Below are 16,473 nucleotides of genomic sequence, written 5' to 3'. Positions count from 1 at the left end.
AGAAATCCACGAAGGATTATGTGGGATACACGCCGGACCGCGCATGGTACTAATAAAAATAATGAGCGCAGGCTACTATTGGCCAAGGATGCATGTGGACGCAGTGGAATATTACGCAAATGCGCAGCTTGTCAGCGCCACGCGCCAAAGACCCTCCGTACAAAAAATCTGCTCGTACTAGTCACTTCCGCCTGGCCTTTTCAATAGTGGGGTATCGACCTTGTCGGTCCTTTTCCTGATGCGCCAGATGCAGTTAAATTCATTATTGTAGCAGTTGACTACTTTACTAAGTGGGTAGAAGCTAAGGCATTGGCATCAACCACAGCGATGGTAATCCGCAAATTGATATGGGAACATATCATCTGTCGGTTCGGATTTGCCTTGCGCATCATTTCAGATAATGGGACAAATTTCGCCTCAGAAGACCTACAGAAGTGGTTCAAATAAATGAAGATCGAGCACAACTTCGCTTCTGTGGCGCACCCACAAGCAAATGGGCAGGTCGAATGTATAAATAAACAAATTGTTGAGGGCATTAAGGCGAGATTGGGGATGGCGCGCAGAGGATGGGTAGATGAGCTCCCTAGCATCTTGTGGGCTCATCGCACCATGCCAAAGACCAGTACGGGAGAGACCCCATTTATCCTGGTATACGGATCAGAGGCAGTAATACCAGCAGAAATAGGCCTCCCGTCGCCACACATGATTGCCACGGAGAAACAGAACAATGAAAAAGAACGAAGGATGGATCTTGACCTCCTCGAGGAAAGGCAGGAGAATGCGGCCATCATGGAGGCAAGGTATAAATCCAAACTTGAAAAATACTACATTGCGCGCGTCCAGGTATGTATCATCGTCCTAGGAGACTTCGTCCTGCGCGACAACGAAGCATTCAACGCGGAAATTCGGGCAAGTTAGCAGCAAAATGGGAAGGACCATACATTATCAACGAGGTCCTGGGCAAAGGGGCGTACACCCTGAAAAGAATCGATGGAACAATTGTTCCTCGCACCTAGAACGCGCAGCAGCTGCGCAGGTGTTACATATAGCCAGGCTATTCAAAAAGCCAGACTTATACAGGCAATGTACTTTTTCCATTTCACTTTGTATTATTAGCTCCGCGCCCTATTAATGCAAAAATTATCTTTACATGTTATTGTTTGTTACAAATTGCATATAATTCCTTAGGTACACGCGAAAACAATATGGTAAACATTGTTACGCCTCATGAACGGTCTAAGTAAAGCACAACTCCGCGCACATTCTAGACCTACGTTCACACATGAGCACAATACCATTCTCATTCACTCTACCTAAACAAAGTAATTATACACATGCAACATATTATAATTCAAATACAACTTATAATTACCAAAAAAAGTATGCACATCAGTGCATCAGGAAGTTACTAGTGTAACAAAAGCACTTTAACAAAAGATTTACAAAACACAGCAATGCACTACAAAAAGCACCAAGAAGCATAGCCACAACCTAAGCAGAGGTATACAGTATTTCCCTAAACCACCCTAATTGAAAGGGACAGCAGCTGGCTCGGTCTTCCCATCGACAACTGGTATCTCTTCATTCCAAGAGGAAGGATCAGAACAACACCTATTTCGACGCCGTCGGTACACAAGCAAACGTTGACTTTTCCGGTTAGCCGGAAAATACTGCTTGAAAGCATCAGCAGATAATCGGATGACCCATCCATCATCAGCACCCTTAGAAGAAAGACAATCACCACCGGTGCCTACTGGTTTAGGAGGATCGGAATCCAAAAGTCCCCAGTCTCCAGTGATTTCTATCGACGGCGAGCTGGCAAGAAGGAGCAGACCTTCCGCCGCGTCATACACTTTCAAGACTTCAGAAAGCCTTCGAGAATGAGAGGATCGACGAATGATATACTTTCAAGACTTCAGAAATCCTTCGAGAACGAGAGGATCGACGAGTTTCCATATCACCAAACCAAATCTGGTAAAAATGTATACTTCCCACATGTATATATAATAAAGAAAAGTAGCATCAAGCATCGATAAGGGAGACAACAGAACCCGTAATGATTAACCATCAAATCATCTTCCTCTAAATGGCGGTACCAGAAAAAACGTTATGTCTCACTAAATGAATTCCGACAGCGTCTGCACATATCCCAAAAGGAAGAAGATGAAAAGGTACTACATATATTCATTTTTTATTTGTTTTACGATTGACGTAATAGATGTCAGATCATGACTAAGCAAGCTCAGAATAAAGAAGAAAATTCACAAATTTTCTTTAGCAACAAGATTTTCAAAAATCATAATAAGCAAGAGTATCTTCTCCCAGAAGATTCTCCACTTTCGCGCCAAAAACTCTACAACGAAAAACACCTCTCTCTCATAGTCCAGTGCTCCACTTATTTGCATAAGAGCAACACTAGACTGGGGGGACTTGAAGGGGTAAGGTCCCAAAAACCTCACCTTGAGTACTTGGACCATACCACAACTTCATCCTTTTAACCCTCTTTAGACCTTGCGCGGCCGCGCACTGGTCCAACAAAGAGAACTTAGAAGGAAAACAACAAGCAACACCTGCGGGCCAAAAGGAAACTAACAAATCCTTGCGCCTCTCTCCATAACAGAAGGATAAAAATCCTATTCTACGTTCCCGCTTAAATAAATGCCTAGACTTGGATAGTATTCCCTTTACTGATGTCACATGGTAAGAAGCCACACTAGATTACAGCTGTAATCTTCTAGAAGGCTCAATCGTGCACCACCAGATGGTTATAACCGTCTGGCCACGTGTCATCATCCTAGGCTCCTCTGAAGTCACGATGATGGCATGAAATTGAAGAGAGATCTTCACTTGCCCACTTTCCACATGGCAATTCCCCAACCATTGATCAACAGATCGCGATCCGTGTGCTCTCACGTCCGTCAAATCATCAAGGGAGGGAAAAGTAACCGCTTACAGAGTTAGCATTTTCCGTCAACATTTCAGTAACAGGTTTTCCCGCCCAAACTTCGGCTATAAATAGAAGAGTAATTCAGGTACAATCTCCAAGTTACATTCACTTCACTTATTCTTCTTCTTCTTCTTCATATACCGATACTTATTCTCACGCCGGAGGGTGGTCACGGAGAGAACCCCCATTCTCCCCATGGCGAGTCTAACAGTGTCTGTTTTACAGTTATCGAGAAGAGGAGAAGATTTGTCCCCCCTGAACCGAACGAGAAGAAACCAACCCTTTTATGCAGAACCTAACCCCCTGGTTTATCTGATTCCGGTCATTTAACTAGTGTTTCTTCATAACCTCATTGTAGAATAATCGCATGATAATAACGCGTTAAGCATGAAAACTGATTTAAAGTATGTACATACATGTGTTGTAAAAACCTACGTGAAACAAAGTTGTGATATCCCAATAACGTAACTAACAACAACATGGTAAACATATCAGGACGTGTTTGAACCCTAACTTTCCCCTAGCTACTTAACTCTTACCGAGCAAATCTAAGGTGAGTTTTCACTATTTTTCTAAAAGCATGCATCCCTGTTTAAGACTTCATTATCCCTAGTGGTACTTAAGTATTTATCAATAATTTACGAATGGTTCAACATTATTAGGGGTTGGATCATGGTTTGTCACACGCCTCACGCTAAAACCTCACATGTGAAATTTGAGGGTGTGACATTAGTCGTATTGCCAAATTCTATCAACTTACAACACACCCTTTCTCTCTCCTACTCTCTCCTAACACGTACTTTCAAGTTTCACCATTTCCATCACACACTCTCTCCCTCTCTTCTTTTAAAAATCTCAACAGATCTATTTATCTCTCTAAAATCAAAGACAAAGATGAATTTAGCTCTGCAATAAACTTCTTTTAAATATCTCAATCAAGATTTAAGATCCACGATTTAGTTACTTTGTTTTCCTTTGTTTTTGATTCAATTGTCTTTATTATTAGATAAAGGGTAAATTACACTTTTCGTCCTTTATGTTTGTATTGATTTGCAATGGATGTCATTTAACTTCAATAATTACAGTTACAGTCATTTCCTTGTTAAAACCATTACATCCTAGGTCATTTGACACTAACCCAGTTAAAATTCTAAGTTAAGTCTGGTCATGTGCTTTCCACATGAGGGTAGATTGGTAATTTCACTCATTTATTTGTAAAATTAAAAAAAATATGTATATAGTAACCCTCTCTCTTTCTCCCAGCTATCTCTCTCCAACCAACCTCCTCCACTACGTTCGTATCCAGCAGCCATCACCACCTAGTTACAAAGATGTTATATTTAGTATCTAAGAGACTTATTTCTTCTACAACCAAGTTAAAAAAAAGCCTTTCGATCCTTTTTCTTTTAAACTATTTTTAACTAATCCATTTATAATAGAAACTGGCACATTATATAATATGCTTATCTTTTTTTCCTTATCTATGGTCTCTCTAATTGGGCGATGTGCAATGGTTACATATAACTTCTGCAATATGATGTTATGTGCCTATATGAGTTTGTCACGTGCACATGCATGCAACGAAGTCTAGAGCTTTTGACGCAAAAACTATCTTCCATTTCTATTTTCATTTATGAATAATTAGTTATTTTATTATTATTTTAATTAAGTGGTACCTGGAATATTGAGGGATATGGTGATGCATATTCCTTCCACTACGTCCATTTCCAATTTCTTAGGAAAGTAGTTCTAAGTTGGTTGTTGTATCTTCTTCCTTATATGGAGAAGAGTTTTTCACTTTTCATCTAAATTCCTATCTTAAATTCTCTCTGGTTTTCTCCCTATTTGCTTTGGCCAATCGATTATTCTATGTTGCAGAACAAAAACAAAACCAGAGAAAATTAAACCTTAAAGATCGCTTCCAAATATCCCTGATGTATTGCAAAATACATCCATTTTTCCTGTAGAGTTAGTGCATATTTCGTATTCATTAGTTTTGATTTAGTTAGAATTTCGTTACTTTGATCAAATCTCGTTTTACAGGTCGTTGGTGCTGAAAATGTTGCAAAATGAAGAAGAATGAGCTAAGTTTGGGGGTTAGAATAATTTCTAGATGTTTGCAAGGCTGAAGCTGATAAAAATGTTGGTGCATCCGTCTGTCGACTACGTCTTGTATCGAGTCTTGCGTTGTATAGGATAGAATAGGGCTCGAAAATCAAGAAACTTGTATTAGAGGTGATTTCACCCCAAATGGCATGTGGTCATTTGGAGCGAAACCCCATTGTTCTGATTTTGCCCATGTGTCATTATAGAGCTGATTTCGCTCATGTGGTAATTTTGGGATTTCGCTCATGTGAACATGATATGTCTTTGGAACGAAATCTGATACCCTATATAAAGGGTATCATGAGCGAAATCAAACACATAGTTTTAGGTGTGTTCTTCTGGTAAGCCACGAAGTGCTGCCGTAGTGTTGTCAGAGCTAGTAATCGCTTCAGTGATCAATACAACAACAGTTAAAAGTGAATCCAGCTGTAATTGCACCAAGACATTAGTTTCCGCCTCTTGTTTTGGATAGGAATTCTTCTGATCGACTCATTCAGGGCCGAAAACAATCCTATAAGTGGTATCAGAGCTCAGGAGGAGGAGTTCTGCAGAGATTAACTGGAATTCATTGAGTTTTCTTACTTCTACACCTTCTTTCATCATTTCAGGAAGTTTTATCGGACAAAACCGGATCAAAATTTCACAGACTGTGCGTAATTGGACATAGACAAATCCCTGAAAGTTTGAGACCTAAATTCGGACTAAAAATGGACTAAAATTGGACCTGAGTTAATTTCGCTTATATGGACACCTGGTGATTTCGCTTATAGTACACATCAGATTTCGCTCTTGGGAGACTTATTGTGGGATTTCACTCAAGAATAGCAAGTAATTTCGCTCCAGTGTCACATAATCAGAAATTTCGCTCATATGAACATCTTGATTTCGCTCCAAGAGAATTAAGTTGCTAATTTCGCTCCAAGGGAATTAAGTTGCTAATTTCGCACCAGTGTGCAAACAGGGACTTCACTCCAAAAGTTTGTATCAGATTTTGCTTTTGTGTACCTTCTGCTGATTTAGTTTTTTGAAGTTCATATCTAATACCTAAACTTGGAATTTGTGAACCCTTGGATAATTGATCAATGGATAACGAATTTTACAACGCCTTTGCAAGTCCAATGAACATAACTCAGAGTGCCTTGCTTGAAAATGAAACCGGGACGTCTCAAAAACCACCTAAGCTCATGGATATTGATGATTACAATGCGTGGTCTGAAAGGTTTGGAAACTGGGTTGAGGCATATCATTTAGATGCCTGGGAACACACTGAAGAGCCATATGTTAGGCCCACAAGGAATAATAATCAGTTAACAATTAGAGAAATGAGTACTGAAGCTAAAAAGAAATATAGAGATGAGAAATTCATGGTGAGTCTGCTTCAGCAAGCGGTAAAAGAAGATATTTTGATACTGCTTCAACATGATGGAACTGCTTATTCAATTTGGACAGAATTGGAAGCAAAATTTGTTGGAAGCGATGATATGCTCAAAAACTAAACGTCTCTCGTGAAGAAAGAATTTGATTTGTTTCGTGGTTTGAAATCTGAGAACACCAAGCAAATTATCGAGAGATATTGTAACTTGGTGAGAAATATGTCGAAACTTGGTATTAAAAAGGATACTGATGAATTGATTGAAAAACTTGTAGATGCGCTACCTCACTAGGGAACTTTTCTGATGATGCTGAGATCCAACAAAAAAGGTTATAAAAAGATGACACTGGGAGATTTCATCAAACACCTGGAAGCTCAAAAGATGGAGCAGAGAAAGATCGCCAGGATGAAGAATTATGATGGAGAACAGGACATCAGCTTGTATTACAAGAGTGGTGTTACTGGAACAACAAATCTTTCTCCTGTTTGTGCACTACATCTGTTGATTGCGTCTAGGTGTCTAGGATCAGGTCTTATATCGTATTGTATAGCATAGGGCACGTTTTACGAGAAAATAGGAGTCTGTATAGGTTTTATGAGTGAGGTTCGCTTATAGGGTCGTGAGTTGCTAGGTTCGCTTATTTGTCAGGCTGGTCCGCTTATGTGGACTTGACTGGTCCGCTTTTATGGTCATGTGACACATAAGCGGACCCAAATGCCTATATATAGATGTAGCCATGAGCGATTCAGTAACGTTGTTGTTGGATTCCACGCCGAAGCTCTGCCGGTGTGAAGATTGAGCTGTAAAACGTTTCAAATTAATAAAACAAGCAGTTAGAAGGAAGAACAAGCTATATCTACTTGCATTTCTTATTATTCCGCATCTGAAACGCAAGAGACAACCTCTGAACGACTCGTTCGGGTCAGTAAACGATCCTACAAGTGGTATCAGAGCTTGGGAGGAGGTTTTCTGCAGAATATAGCCGGTTTTCATCATTTCTTCTCACTTCTACACCTTCTTTTCTTCGTTCAGAAAGTTTTAACGGTCGGAATTGTCTCAAAATTTCAAGGATTGTGCGCATCTGTATAACGACAAACCCTGGAAAGTTTCGTGTTAAAATTCGAAGTTTTAGTGGGTCAAATCGTGTTTGTAAGCTGGTTCGCTCATTCGTACCGATTTTCTTCTGGTTCGCTCAAAATTAGTAGCTTGGTCCGCTCCAAATTTCATTTCTGGTTCGCTCAAGAGTACATATCAGGATCGCTTATTTGATCATCTCGGTCCGCTTATCTGTCAACATTGGTTCGCTCCAAAAGTACATGGTCGGTTCGCCTTTGTGTCCAAATTAGGTTCGCTCTAAAGTACGGTTCGCCCTTGTGAACATCTGGTTTGCTTATCTGTTAGATCGCTTTTCTGTCACTTGCTTTGAAAAACGTGCCAAGTTAATATGGATTCCGAGTTTTACAACGCTTTTGCTACATCGACTCCTCCAGCCGCAATTGATCGAGCAATGAATTTAGAAAACGAGACGAGAACGACTCAAAAGCCCCCTAGATTGATGAGCATTGAGGAGTATTATGGGTGGAAGGATCGGTTTGAAAACTGGGTTCAAGCAAACCATCTCAGATCGTGGGAGTGCATATTGAAGAAGTACACTTTGCCTCGAATAGATTTACAAGTTATTAAAGAGATATCCGAGTTCACTGATCAAGAACGAGCGATGTATAGAGCCGAGAAAATGATGATCAGTTTGTTACAGCAGGCGATTAAGGAAGATATATTCATTTTGTTACAGCACGACAAAACTGCTAAGTCGATATGGGATGCTCTTAAGGTTAAATTCGAGGGAAGTGAAAACATGATCAAAAGCAAGAAGGCATTGTTAAAGAAAGAGTTCGATTTGTTTAGCAGTTTGCCGGGAGAGGATACTAAGAAGTTGATCGAGAGATATTGTCACTTGGTGCGATCACTGTCTATGTTGGGAGTTGAAAAAGGTCGTGAGGAGTGGGTGGATAAATTGGCTGACGCGTTACCTCAGAAAGAGTGGGGAACGTATTTGATGATTTTAAAGAATACTGGTGTGTATGACGGGCTGATTATTTCACAGTTCATTGAAAAAATAGAGAGTCAGGATCTTGAGCAGCAAAAGATCGCAAGAATGAACAGTCCGAGTGGTCAACAGGACGTGAAGATGTACTACCGGGGTAGTGTTCCAGTTACTGAATCTGAAAGAAGTCCGAAGATACAAACTGCATTCAGTGCTGGTGATTCATCTGAAAAAGCTGATCAAGGTTTGAACAAGAGCAGCAGCGGGTTTTCATTATTTTCGAGTGTGAATCCGAAAGAGACTAACATGAGTTTTCAGTCTCAGAGTACAAAAACCGGAAATGGATACATAATTCAATGTAACATAGCTCTTAATCTTCCAGAAGGTCAAAGCTTCTCTGAAGACACTGCTAAAGACCACATGGCACTTCTGGGTTCAGTTCTGTTATCCTATGAGGGTCTTGTTGCTGGTCGAATCGGAAATCCTATGCTTACCAAAGAGGATTACGATCAGATAGACGCCGAAGAAATGGAACTCATGGATATTAAATGGTGTCTTGCTAGTGTTCTTCGACGAGCTGAGAAATTCAAAACCATTACCGGGAGAAATGACTTTCTTGATGCACATGTCTCTACTTTAGGTTTTGATAAATCTAAAGTTATTTGTTTTCGATGCAGGGAGAAAGGCCATTTTAAACGGGAGTGCAAGGGAAGAGAAGCTAGCGAAGCACAGAATCCATTCGGGAAAGATGATTACTATCGCAAGCTATCTATCAGCAAGTTGGTCAATTCCAAGAACCGCAGACAGCTCACGGGAGAAAGATTGAAGATCCGAGGAGAGCATGTTTGGTAGATTTCAGCTGGAGTAATTACATATCATCTGAAGCCACAGCAGCACGCATTATTGATCAAGATGATGAGAAACTACCAGAAGGATTCAGTTGGGATATGTTTGTGGATAAGAAGGGAGAGTTCAAAGCATTTATTGCCAAGATTGTCCGAGAGCCAGATTTGTTCACTACTTGGATGAAATCTATTGGAGAGACTGTGAAAAGTGAAGATGAAAAGTCTGTGTCATCTGATGAAAGTTCAGACAGTACTGATAAACTTTCAGAACATTCTGGGGAAGTTTCAGAAAGTTCAGACGAAGGTTTACAGGGTTCAGATGAAGATTTACAAAGTTCTGATAAAAGTGTACAAAATGAAAATGTTCAAGAAAAAGAAGTTGTTTTTGATAAAACACCGTCTGATTCTGATGTATCAGATGGTGATTCTGATAAGTTTGTACAGTTTGATCAATCACCTGATCATAGCAGCAGTGATGATGAGGAAGAAAAACATATAAATATTGCAAAAACTCATCTGTCTCCTGAAAGTTTTCATTTTTATTTTGCAGAAAGAATGAAAAAACTGAAGGAAAAACGAGCCGCTAAAGAACAACAAGCTGAATCTGAAGGTGATATTCAGAACGCTGAGATTGGTGCTGAGAAGATTACCGAGGTTGAAAAAGAAGAAGAAAAGGTGATCGAAGTTGAAAAGGTGGTTGAAGTTGTTAAAACAATTGAAGTTGAAAAGATTGTTGAAGTCGTCAAGCCGTGTGAGAAGTGCTTGGAAGCTTGCAAGAATTGTATAACTAAAGACGACATCATAGCTGAGTATGAGAAGAAGAAGGAGCAGTTACTGTTCAACCTCAACTATGTGAAAGAATCTTACGATGTTTTGAATAAAACAGTAACTGGTCTCCAAAAGACTAACTCAGAGAGAGAACAAGCACTGACGATGTTGAATGCAGTTTTAATGACAAAACAAAAAGCAATAAACTTCTAAATCGAAGAGAGTGCTAAGTGGAAGCAAGAGTTGGAGAAGGAAAAGATAGAGAATGAGAGAATTAGACGCTTATTGCAAAGTTATTCTAGTTCTGATTATCTCATTGATCGTATTTACCCAACTGTTGCAGGTATGGAAGTTTTCAAAGATGAGAAGCTAAAAGACAAGAAAGACTGTGGTAAGAAATCGACTGTTAGTTACAACAAATGTCCGCCTCCGATTTGGGATGGTTATTCACCTAGGAGACCAAATGAGGAGCAATTGGAAAAAGCAGTCAATATAAAGCTTAAAACCGACACAACTGACGCTTTACCAGATAACATAGATGTGACGTATACCTCGTCCGATACTGATCATGAGTCTGAATTAATCAAAAAGGTGGTCGATCAGGTGTTGGATACTGATGAGGAGTCTGAGTCGAAATCTGGGTCTGGAAAGTCAAAGTCGTCAGTCAACAGTCCAAATTCGTCGGATAAACGGTCTTATAGTAAAGAATTCTTATTGTCAAAGGCAGATTTGAATGATGAAACATTCGAAGTTGTGTATACGTTGAATGGTTCGGACAAATTATATTACAATAAAGGGTTCCCAATAATGAGTATTAAAACGGAACTAATAAACAAAACTTTCAAACTAATAGAAGTTAATATTCCTGAATTAAAAGTTTTGAAAAGTTTTGAAAAATCTTAAAAATACACTTCTAGAGTTCAGCAAAGTTTAAATAAGAAAAAGGGCAACAATCCTGGTTCTGGTGTTCAAAAGAAACCTAACCAGAATCGTAGCTACAAAAAGAAAGGTCTTGGTTTTGTTCCACCAGAAAATGATAAAAATATGAAAAATTCTAAAACAAAATCTGAATTTGTGTCAGGTGGAAGTGCTGAGGAGGAACAGCAAAAACCGTTCTGGAGACAATCTAATAAAGAGTTTCTTGCTGAGAAAAAGAAGAATGAAGCTGATATTTGTTATCAAAGAGAGACTAGAACTTGTTATAGATGCAATGAAGCTGGTCATATTGCATGGAATTGTTCTAATAGTGACAAATCAAAACAGGGAGTTTCTCAGAAGTTGAAAGAGAAAGTTGTTGATGTTGACACACCAACCAATATGTTGGTGCAGTCATCTGTCGACTACGTCTAATGTCGAGTCCGGGTTGCGATGCGGAACTGATCAAGCATGATGTCATCATGTTTAATGATGACATCATGTGACATCATCATAATATGGATATCTTCAAAGCATCAACAACGACAAAACACATGGGTTGTAAATGTGTTAAAAGGCCTTATGTTATGATAGGACCATATGAGGGTCCAATGAACATTCACCATTCAAAGATCAAATGAGAAGTAAACATATGATGGTCCAATGAGCTTCTTGCATTTTAAGGTCCAATAAGATGTAAGTTCACAAGAAGACAAAATGGAAGGTCAACTGTTGGAATCGCTTATTCGGTAACATTGTCAGATCGCTTTTAAGGCAACATGTGGTGAACCGCTCTTATGGCAATTTTTACGATCGCTTATATGGCTTGCTTCATGGATCGCTTTTGTGTACACTGTCAATACGAGCGGTCCTAGAGTAGTATAAATAGGCTACTTTGTTATTTCATTTGTAACAGTTTTCAGATCTGGTACCGAGGTATTGCCGGTTTTCCTTGTGAATGTAAACAGTGTAAAATCAATCTACAAGAGGTTTAAAGTGTGAATCTAGCTGTGTACGCATCCGTTTCCTTGTTTCCGCCTCTGAAACGGAGTTGAGCTCTTCCGAACGACTCGTTTAGGTCGAAATTCGATCCTACACAATAGACCTAAAATTTTTGAGAATTCAAAATTTGAGATTGGTGAGTGTTCAGAAAAGAATTTTTACAAAAAGAAAGGAAAAGACAACCAGGTGTGGGTTGCGAAGAAAGGTGAAGTAAATGTCGGCGATGAATCTTGTTCCACAAAGCCAGAAGAGCCACAGGTTGAGGAGAAAATTTCAGTGAGTGATGAAGAGTTTCCATCATTGAAGTTTGAGGAAGTAAAGAAGAAAGTGGGAAAAACTGAGATTTCTAATCAGTTTTATAAAGAAAAGAATGATTTTGATGTCGAGAAAACATTCAATGGGAATGTTAAAAAGATATTTGGGAAAATGTTGAGTGGGAGAGCTAAAGGGGTAAAAGATTTTTACGCGACTAAAAAGGCAACATACAACCCTACGGCTCAAGAGTTGAAAGCCATCAAGTCTGAAAAAGACTTGGATGGAAGTCTGTTTCCCATGATAGTCGAAGGACTATGCCGGAGATCCCAAGTTTATATCGTGGATCAGGAATCGGCATCTTTCTAGTGTTTGAAAAGTTTGTTTGAAAGATTTTGAATAGTGTTTGTATGTTTTTGAAGGATGAAGGACTACGCCGGAGCTTCCAGTTTGGTAATTGCAAAGCAGGAATCGGCATCCTGATTTTTAAAATGGTGATGTAGACGTAACATTCCTACAAGTGGTAATCTTGATCTTACAAGTGGTATTTGTGGTTATATTTTGAGATATTTGTATTTTTACAAGTGGTACAGAAGATTCTAAAATGCAAATGGTAAATCACAGACATTAAATTGTACTTGATTTACTATTCATGGCAAAAGATAGACAAGATGATAAACCACGTCCCCGTTTTTAAAATGATAGACCTACAAGTGGTTTTTATCAACACAAACTCATTTTCCGGAAAAGTTATTTCGATTAAAACAAACTTAAGTGTTTTGAAATCTGAAATGAGAAAATGGTTTGTGATAGGGGGAGTTCTGATTGTTTATGCTGAGTGAATGGCGATTTGATGTGATTCGATGTCAGTTGTCAAAGTTTCTGTACAGTTTGTTTTACTTTTCATGTTTCTAGTGGGTCAAGAGTATAGTAATTTTCAAATTTCCTTTGAAATGTGTTTGCATTTTAGGGGGAGTAAGAAATTTTAGAAAATCCAAAAACATTTGAAAAATTTGAAAAAGACAAAAACATGATAAAATTTGAAAAAGAGTTTTGTTGCGAAAAAGAGGAAATGATAGTACATCAGTGGACTATCACGGCACGCTAAAGAAATGTAAAGTCAAAATGTGATAAACAATCTTACTGCGGATATGTCAGTAGATTTTCGCACATTTAGTAAGTTGAAACGAGATATAAACCAAATTCAAACTTGCTTAATTCGTGGGTAACTATTCTTGGATATATGGGTAACCCCCGAAATCTTGTTTGAAAGGTTCAATATTCTGAGATACTAGGTCTTTATGCTCAGTGATATCTGGGGTATTATCCCGGGACTTCTGCTGAATGGAAGTTCTGACCTAGTCCCCGGATAATACTTTCTGCAAATGCTTGAAAAAGTGCCGCCCTCAGCAATCTGATTAAACAATAAAATTGATAGTCATTGCTGTTGTAAAAAAGATCCTCTAAAGGGGACCCACCAAAAGTCGAGCCGTCATCTCTCTGCTGAACGGAAGTTCTGACCTGAGCTCTCACAGTTTCGCACCAACCCCTTCACAGATATCAGCTGTGGTATACTCACCTGTAAGACTGAATATTTGGGATCTGGATACAGGAGTATATTCAAGTGGAGTGATACACAATTAAGTTTAAGTCTCTAAAACATTAATATCGTATCTCGAATCGATTGAAATCTGTGTTAGAATTTAAGTAGACAAACATACTGACAATCTAGGTAAATTGTTTAAAGCTTAAAATGAAATCAAGCTTAACGGTGTTGGTGATTTGTCTCATAAACTGATATGATCCTCTCGCACGAACTCACAAAGATATTGTTTGTAAATATTACATTTTCTGTATGTTTGTTTTTACTAGTAGTGTCAAGTAATATCTCTCAGAAAATCCAAAAAGATTTTGTGTGTGTTTTAGCATAATTTTTTTGAAAAAGTCAAAAAGATTTTCGACAGCTGACGTTGGAAAACTGATTTTCAAAATTCCGAGTGCTAAACATGATGAGCAGTATTTGAGGGGGAGTGTTTGTGTAAATCTAACTGCTTTTGTTAAATCTAACCTTCTTCAAGTGGTTCATCATAGATATTTGAGAGAGAGTCTGAGTTAATGCGATTATATGTTTGCTTAGTGCATATGAGAGAAGTCAAAGGTTGGTGCACAGTGGTTTGAAACATTTGTGAAAGAAATTTATTTCAGGGTTGAGATTGTGCAGGTAGCCAGGTTTCAATTTCTGAAGATTTCTGTTGGAGCCAGGTTGATCGATCCTGAAAGAATGAGTAGAGTCAGATTTTGATCCTGAAGATCACGTCTATCGTTGATGCTGATGAACTTAAGGAATCAAGAGATCTAATCAAGAGAATTAGAGTGTTTTTAAAGCCAGACATCGATCCTGAAGATGTTACTAAAGAACAAAAGAATGCCAGTAAATCGAGAGGGGGAGTCTGAAGATTGAAAAAAAGGAGAAAGCCCAAAGACTGATCTAGACTGAAGATATGAAGACATAGTTTCGTCGTCAAGGTGTATTGGCGACTTCATCAACATCTGAGGGGGAGTCTGTTAGTGCACTACATCTGTTGATTGCGTCTAGGTGTCTAGGATCAGGTCTTATATCGTATTGTATAGCATAGGGCACGTTTTATGAGAAAACAAGAGTCTGTATAGGTTTTATGAGTGAGGTTCGCTTATAGGGTCGTGAGTTGCTAGGTTCGCTTATTTGTCAGGCTGGTCCACTTATGTGGACTTGACTGGTCCGCTTTTATGGTCATGTGACACATAAGCGGACCCAAATGCCTATATATAGATGTAGCCATGAGCGATTCAGTAACGTTTGTGACAACTCGAACTTTAGAACCCGTCTCTGCAACGTATGTAACGCGTGTGAACTTAATTGACTTATCGAGTGATGTGACGTTACGATATGTGATTATGTGAATTTACGGAAATGAATGATTACATGAATGTTATATGGTTATGTGAGCGTTACAAATTGAGTGATTATATGATTATGTCATACGTTGTGTGCATTGTGTAAATATGTGTTCATGATCCGACCACACATCAATTCAACACACTCGACCACACAAGCCGAGCTTGGGCCGTACCACTTGAAATTGTACTACTTGAAATTGGACTATAGGGCAGCCCATGTTAAGGTTCGGCCCAACTCTTTTGAAACCCACACGGATACAAAACTCAAGTGGATTTAGCCTAACATTAACATATTAACAATATAGCAAACCCTAAACACCCACTTTCACATTATAGTTGACGGCAGTTCCTTTGGGATCGAAGCATCTCTCTTGTCTGGTTCGAACGCTATATTCTTTCTTGGATAACTTGGTCAGTATGTCTAGCATGTATTTATTTGATTCATATTGTTAGTGTGTAATTATTTCCTTTTGAAAGTTCCTGTGGATTCATATTGCGTAAAACGATAAAGTCATGATTGAACAGTGTGTTGAATGTGGAATTGTCAGCCGGCATGTTGTGGAATTTCATGTGATTATATTGATGTGTGTGTGAGGTGTCGGCTATTTCCGATTGGTAGGTTGCATGGCCGAATGAAACCATTGGTTAAATAAAAGGTCCAATAGTCTTGTGAGGTTATATGCAATTGTCAGTTAGTGCTTACAATTGTCGGCCATTAGGGATAGATATTGAATGATCAAATTGTAGATTATCATTGAGTTGTCAGGAAACATGTGAAGGTATCCACGATCATGAACAAATGTTAGATTGTCTTTGACTAACAAAACTAATATGATTGGAGGGGGATGGGCGGTTAGATGATAATTATTGGTTGATTTTGGACGGCACCACATAAGCCAAGGGATCTAGGATATTGTGTTGTGTGTGTTACTTGCTACCCGAAAGATAACTTACTGGTCGAACCATAATTGTTGACCGAAAGATAACATATTGGTCGAAACATAATTGTTGACCGAAGGATAACATGTTGACCGAACGATAGTATGTTGACCGAAAGATAATAGGTTGACCGAAAGATAGTGTGTTGACCGAAACATGATTTGTGTGTCGAAAGATAACTGTGTCGAAACATAATTGTGATAATATGTTGACTGATTGAATATTTGCCTGATTTAATTGGCATGCCATGCTTTGTGATGAATGTTAACATCTGTATTCGTGCAAGGTGAAATAATACGTGTGTGCTGTTATGCAACTGACTGTTATGTGAACATTAAACTGCAT

At 38.8% G+C, this 16,473-nt stretch overlaps 1 protein-coding gene across 1 annotated transcript in view; it reads left to right on the top strand.

Annotated features, from left to right (window-relative positions):
* Positions 1-447: 447 nt before the first annotated feature.
* LOC110875583 overlaps positions 448-16,473 on the top strand; it is a 31,535-nt gene continuing 15,509 nt past the window's right edge. Inside the window, exon 1 of the mRNA XM_022123779.1 lies at positions 448-800. Within this exon, the coding sequence (XP_021979471.1) occupies positions 448-800 (353 nt within the window). The remainder of the gene's footprint in view (positions 801-16,473) is intronic.

The sequence above is a fragment of the Helianthus annuus genome, chromosome 9, assembly GCF_002127325.2.
Source record: "Helianthus annuus cultivar XRQ/B chromosome 9, HanXRQr2.0-SUNRISE, whole genome shotgun sequence".
NCBI lineage: Eukaryota > Viridiplantae > Streptophyta > Magnoliopsida > Asterales > Asteraceae > Helianthus > Helianthus annuus.
Note: the sequence above shows the minus strand (reverse complement) of the source record. Positions and strands in the feature narration are given on the sequence as shown.